Source organism: Dipteris shenzhenensis, chromosome 8 (assembly GCF_047967505.1).
Source record: "Dipteris shenzhenensis isolate YYH24624 ecotype China chromosome 8, Dip_SZ_1.0, whole genome shotgun sequence".
NCBI classification, from domain to species: domain Eukaryota; kingdom Viridiplantae; phylum Streptophyta; class Polypodiopsida; order Gleicheniales; family Dipteridaceae; genus Dipteris; species Dipteris shenzhenensis.
Window position 1 is genome coordinate 21,478,908 of NC_141603.1, and position 5,984 is coordinate 21,484,891.

The window sequence follows — 5,984 nt, forward strand, 5'->3', positions numbered from 1 at the left end:
TTGATGTCGCTGCAGATTTCTTGTTGTGAGGATTAATTTCCGTCCATTGACCGCACCATTTCGCTTCCGTTTCCTCAGTTTCAATTGCTTCGACGAAAGAGCTGAATCGATAGCGGAGTACAATCAAAGGAAACCTGATCGTGATTGCGATCCAAGCCTCGCATGAAAGCTTAGAAGTTAGCTCTTGCGATCATTGTAAGTTCTTCTTCCCTGCGAATATGTACTATCCAGTTAGATTCATTGCAAAATTCTTGATTGCGAAACTCTCCTCGTGCTGTTTGGAAAGGATCTTAAGGTGTTTTCTGCTTTCTACGTCTGCGAAAATCGATTGATGCATGGAAGTACTCCAAATTGCTAAGACATCAGCCTCGATTTTTGTTTTCGTTGCGTCTTTGCTGATCAGTGATCGCTGTGCGGGAGAGACACAGAGCGAGAGAACACATCATCCGAAGGTGAAGCTTGCCATGACTCAAACACGCACCGTCAGGTTCCGTCTGGGGAAGTCCTCAGGAGGCCTTCCTTCCCACCTCCTCCTCATGGAACTCAAGCACCGTATCCTCGCAGCTCTCGGAAAGCTCTCCGACCGCGACACCCACCAGCTCGCTGTGGAGGACCTGGAAAAGATCGTCGAAAGCCTCTCCCCTGAAGGTATCTCCATGTGCCTTTCCTGTATCTACGACACCGACTCGCAGCAGAAGAGCATCGTGAAGAAAGAATGCATCAAGCTTTTCGGTACCCTCGCAGCTCTCCACGGAGATCTTCTCAACCCTCACTTGCCTAAGATCGTGGCCAGCATCGTTCGTCGGCTTAAAGACCCCGACGCAGGTGTCCGAGATGCCTGTGTGGATGCAATGGGCGTCGTTTCTGCCAACGTTCTCAGTGCACCGGTTGCTAATGCCAGGGGACAAGAGCACGGAGGACAATCGTTGGAACTGGCAACATTTGTCAAACCTCTTTTCGATGCTTTGAGTGAACAGAACAAGAGTGTACAGAGCGGAGCCGCAATGTGCCTGGCCAGAGTGATCGAAAGTGCGAGGAATTATCCAGCCGGGGGAATGGCACGGTTGTGTCAACGTGTTTGCAAGCTCCTGAGCAATCCGAGCTTTCTAGCTAAGGCTGCATTGCTTCCAGTGATCGGAAGCCTCTCACAGGTTCAACACACGCTTAATTGTTTTCGAGCAACCCGCATTCCTTCCGTTTCTACGAAGGTTGTGGTAAAATGCAGATATGTTTGATATGGATTCGCCAGCTTGTAATGCTGTCTTCCTATGCAGGTCGGAGCTGTCAATCAGCAAGTCCTCGCTACATTGATTCCTTGTGTGCACGAGTCTGTCGAAAACAGTGACTGGGCAACACGCAAGGCTGCAGCAGAAACACTTACTCGTATGGCTTCTAGTTTGGGGCCTGCCATAGCTGCCTTCAAGTCACCAACCCTGCTGGTTTTGGAGTCGTGTCGATTTGACAAGGTTATCTTGCTACGCTTAACATTAAGTTCTATCGTATTTCCAAGCTTTGGCCTGTCGCATTTGATCGTTCTTTGCTGTGTAATTATCAGGTTAAGCCGGTGCGAGATTGTGTCCAAGATGCAATCCATATGTGGAGGTCTCTGCCTGGACTCGATCCAAATACGCCTCCGACACAGACAAAGCCTGGTACGATGCATCGAAATTTGAGAGAGAGTTTTAGTTTCAATGATTGTGATTCTTATCGCTTATTGCTTGCTAAACGCGTCTAGATTCTATTGCAATGTTGTGTTAATTAACAACGGCAGCTGGATCGTCTCTATCTCAGAGCTTTCTGGCAAGGGACAGTTGGACTTATCATCTGCACTTTCGCGCCTGAAAATCTCGAGTCCAACTCCCAGCGACAAAGCATCACCGACCCCAACACTTTCAAATGGATGCGATACAGCTTCTAGCAGTGATAAGGTGCATAGCATCTTGAAGAAAAGAGGTTTAGGTCTAACTGATAAGAAACCAAACCATGATTTCTTTCAGAAGCTGGAGACACAGGGCTCTGACGATTGGCACATTGAGGTGGCAGTTCCGCGCAGCTGTCCCCCGCTCGCAACAGAACGAGATGAATCATCGGGAGGGGGGAGACCTACGATTGTACAGGACAGTTTATATGACAAAAGGGAAAATGAGATGGACAGTTTATATGAAAAAATGGAAAATGAGATGAACCATACATCTTTTACGGAAGACGATGAAAGATTCCGACATGGCTGTATTGTCAAGCAGTTCCAGGAATCTGACAATATATTGAAGATCTTGGATGGGAATTCGATGGGACAAGAGAATGCAAATGTAAGGCAAATCGACAGAAGCCTATCTTTGGAGACAGGTTTTCAGGGAGGAGACGCTGAGCATCCATGGAGTGAAATTGATCCCGCAGTTGACAGTCCAATGAAGGACCGTCATGCCCGTCAGTCGGCTGATGGGGGAGCAAATTGGGTGCTAATACAAAGACAAATATCTCATTTGGAGTATCAGCAAGCAACTCTGCTGGATTTGCTTCAGGTATTTCACTCGTTTGAATTTTGCTCTTCCATAGCACTGTATCAGTGCGTCACGTCTTCATTCTGCGTATCATTATTCCGCATCCTGTGTAAAGGCGCCTTCGATTGTCCTTATTCAAGCTCGATGTCTCTGCCGAGCCTCTTATAACGTTTGTAATCAATTTTCAGGTGGAAGGCTGAACCTTTGAAAAACCCCTTATAACTTTTCTTACACGGTTAAGGGAATTAAGGTTCTGAAATTTAACACTAGTAATTTGGGACAAGCTAACATTGCTCTCTTGTAGCGCAAGACGTTCTGAAATTTAACATATGTAATTTGGGAAAGGTACCGCTGTTGCTTTACGTAACGTGAGTGTTACGAGTTTTCAGTGATGCTTACGGATTAAGTTCGCTTGCCAAGTTTTGTTGATCTCAAGAGAACATTATTGAACACTGCGCTGATTAGGCCTTGCGTTATATGGAAGTACATTCTCGACCTGTTAAATTTTTCTTCTCTATATCAAGTTTACTGAGGCTAGGTGGCTTTTTCGCTTTCAGGAGTTCATGGGCAGTTCCGAACATAGTATGCTTGCACTGGAAGCAAGAGTCAGGGTGCTAGAAAGAGTTGTGGAAGATATCGCACAGGATCTAGAAGTGCCATCTGATTGTTTTGATGCTTATGGAGGAATAGGCGATGAGACTTATACCAAGCATCTGGGTGACTACATGCACTCTAATGTAAGAGAAGGCTTGAATGATAATTCGTCTTTTGTACAAACAGAGCCTGCATCCATAGCAATGAATTTAGAAGCAATGCATGCGAGTAGGTCTCATCGGAGATCTGCTGAAATTGCAGCTGAAGAATGGAAAACTGGTGCCTTTGAAAAGACCAGGTCTGGAAGCCCTTCTTCCCACTTGAAAAGTGGTGCCCTTGAAAAGGCCAGGTCTGATTGGAAATCTGATGAAGTTCCAAGTGAAGAATGGAAAAGTTGTGCCTTTGAAAAGAGCAGGTTTGAAAGCCCTTCTTCCCACTTAGCAGAGGTCAGGAACAATTTGGAATCCTCCAAAGATCTATTTAGGGTTATTAGGGAAGATTTGGGAGAAGAACAGATGACAACCAGAAGAGTTTCGGATAGAGACTCTGGACTTGTTAGGCTTGGGGAAGGTCCATCTGCAAGAAGTGTCTGGCAGGCTTCTAAAGATGAGGCAACTCTGGCTGCAATACGGGTAGCTGGGGAAAATGGAGAAGTTCTAGAGGCCGAATTACAGCCCTCAACTGAGACTAATTCATGCCAAGGGACTACCGAAGAAGCTGCACCAGAAAATTTAGTAAACAACCATGGTGGTCAAGAGAAGAGAGCTTATTGGCGATTGTGGAGTCGTGCTGTTGAGTGGGTTCAAGCAGGAGATATGGAATCGGCCTACAAAGAAGTATTAGGGAGTGGAGATGAGCTGATGTTAGTGAGGCTGATGAACAAAACTGGCCCAGTCCTAGGGCAGCTTTGTGCGACCACAGCAAATGAGATGCTACACACTGTTGGGCAGCTTCTCACACAGCAAACCTTCTTTGACTTCAGTTTACCTTGGATTCAGCAGGTAGGGGTTAATCTGGGTTCATGCAGGCTTTTCCCGCCTTAAATTCAATCAGCCACTAAAGATGAATTGATTGTTATCTGTGCAAACATACTTCATAGTTGATATAGGAGCAGAATGTTTAGACTTCAAAGGAGATGATGGCTTTCTTTTCGTTGGATTCACTTAGCCCCTGAGTTGAATTTGAACGGTATCTGTGCTTTCAGGTTGCCGACTTCATAGTGGACATGGGGGCAGAATGTTTAGACCTTTCAATGGATGTGAAAAGGGAGCTCCTTCGGTCCTTACAGGATGCAGGGAGTATGGAATTGCCAGGAGGATGGCTGGGCAATTCTGTTGACCAACTTCTGTTGCTTTTGAAAGAGGCATGGTGCACGGAGGAACGTACAGGCTAATCTCGATAGGTCGGTTAAATCCGTTGCACCACAAATTGACTGTTTTTGGAACCAGCAGCCCCTGTTCTGCTGGCTTGAACAATGATTTTGATAAATTTGTAACATGAAAAATATGTACATATCTTGCGATGGATTCTTGACAGATGTATCCAGTTAGTGTACATAGTTTCCAGAATTATTTGTTACGACATCAGATAGAGGTTTATTTCCACTGTGGTGGGAGGTAGGGTGTTAGGATAAGTCATATGCGTTTATTTTTAAAATTGAAATGCTTTTGTGTGTGTGTGGACAGGAGGCCTTGCATTCGTAACATCAAATTTACTTGGGGAGACCACAGAAACAGATTTCAGGGGAGATTTGCTCACTCAGCTTCCGAGAGTAGCTTCAAGTTTACGTGGTGCAAGATTGGCTGTGGGAAGACAAGCAGCCGAGGCTTCATTAGCTGGGACATTGTCCTTTAATCCTGATTGAGCTGATTCTCACTATTGAGACATCAAATTATCTGGCCTCTTCAACCAATTTTCAACAGACATTGAGGTTATTGCTTCTGTAAATACCAGCTTTCAGGCTACACATCGGCCTGTTTACAAGCCACCTTGTGTATTGTAGCAGTTTTCTGTGCAAGGGGCAGCCCTGCAGGTTATGTACCATTTTCAGGGAAAGAGTTGTTCTGTCAGTAAGCCTCTGGTAAGAGATTCCAGCCTCCAGTCCATTCAAAACTTAAAGGCAAAGTTAATTGGTTCCAACCTGCATGCATAAGCTGTAACAATGCAGCCATGAAGTTACCAAATGAGGGGGCTAGATGGTACTCACCAATGAGCTTTGCAGTGTCATAGAGTACATCAAACCTATGACGCCTTGGTAAGGTTTTATGAGCCACACTCAATTCAGCCCTCAAAGGCTTGTTGATCACATATCAACCTTAAACATGCTTCGGTGAACATTTTTTCTTACCACTTCAATCTCGATTTATGTGTGGCTCTAATCCTGAAACTTTGTCAGAATTGACTGTGAAATCTAATTACAGCTTGTATTAGTCCCCTGTGATCTCCATGAAGGAAGGAGTAAGTGCCTAACCATTAAGATAGATGATGAAGGAGCGCAATGCATATGCCATTTATTTCGCAATATCGCACTTTCATGGGAGTTGCAAACTAGCTTGAACATGTACAGAACATACGAGTATATGCTGCTCCTGGATTTGCATCGTGTTTAGGATTAATGTATTGTCAGCATCTTTTAACTTGCTTGACCCCTTGGTAAGTATAGCATTGCTCTACATCTTCTCTGCCATTTCCTTGGGATGTGCTATGGTACATCCACAAGCCTTTGCTCTCATGTCTTCTTTCGCACATGTACTTGGCTTGGATTTGCATGTGTACTTGTACTTTGGTATACCCGCACCAATTTCCACTCAGTGACTTGCCCGGAAATTGTGCCTTTGTGAACTTTGGATGTGTGTGCAATCTTGAAATTGCATGTGAAACACTCTAGTG

At 45.0% G+C, this 5,984-nt stretch overlaps 1 protein-coding gene across 1 annotated transcript; it reads left to right on the forward strand.

Annotated features, from left to right (window-relative positions):
* Window positions 1-335: 335 nt before the first annotated feature.
* Window positions 336-4,942, forward strand: LOC147899265 (microtubule-associated protein TORTIFOLIA1-like). The gene is made up of 7 exons (XM_087377677.1): window positions 336-1,151; window positions 1,275-1,466; window positions 1,556-1,622; window positions 1,864-2,522; window positions 3,059-4,096; window positions 4,300-4,497; window positions 4,781-4,942. Exons 1-6 carry the CDS (start codon window positions 336-338, stop codon window positions 4,486-4,488), a joined length of 2,961 nt encoding a protein of 986 aa, XP_087233803.1. The 3' UTR covers window positions 4,489-4,497; window positions 4,781-4,942.
* The last annotated feature ends 1,042 nt before the right edge of the window (window positions 4,943-5,984 follow it).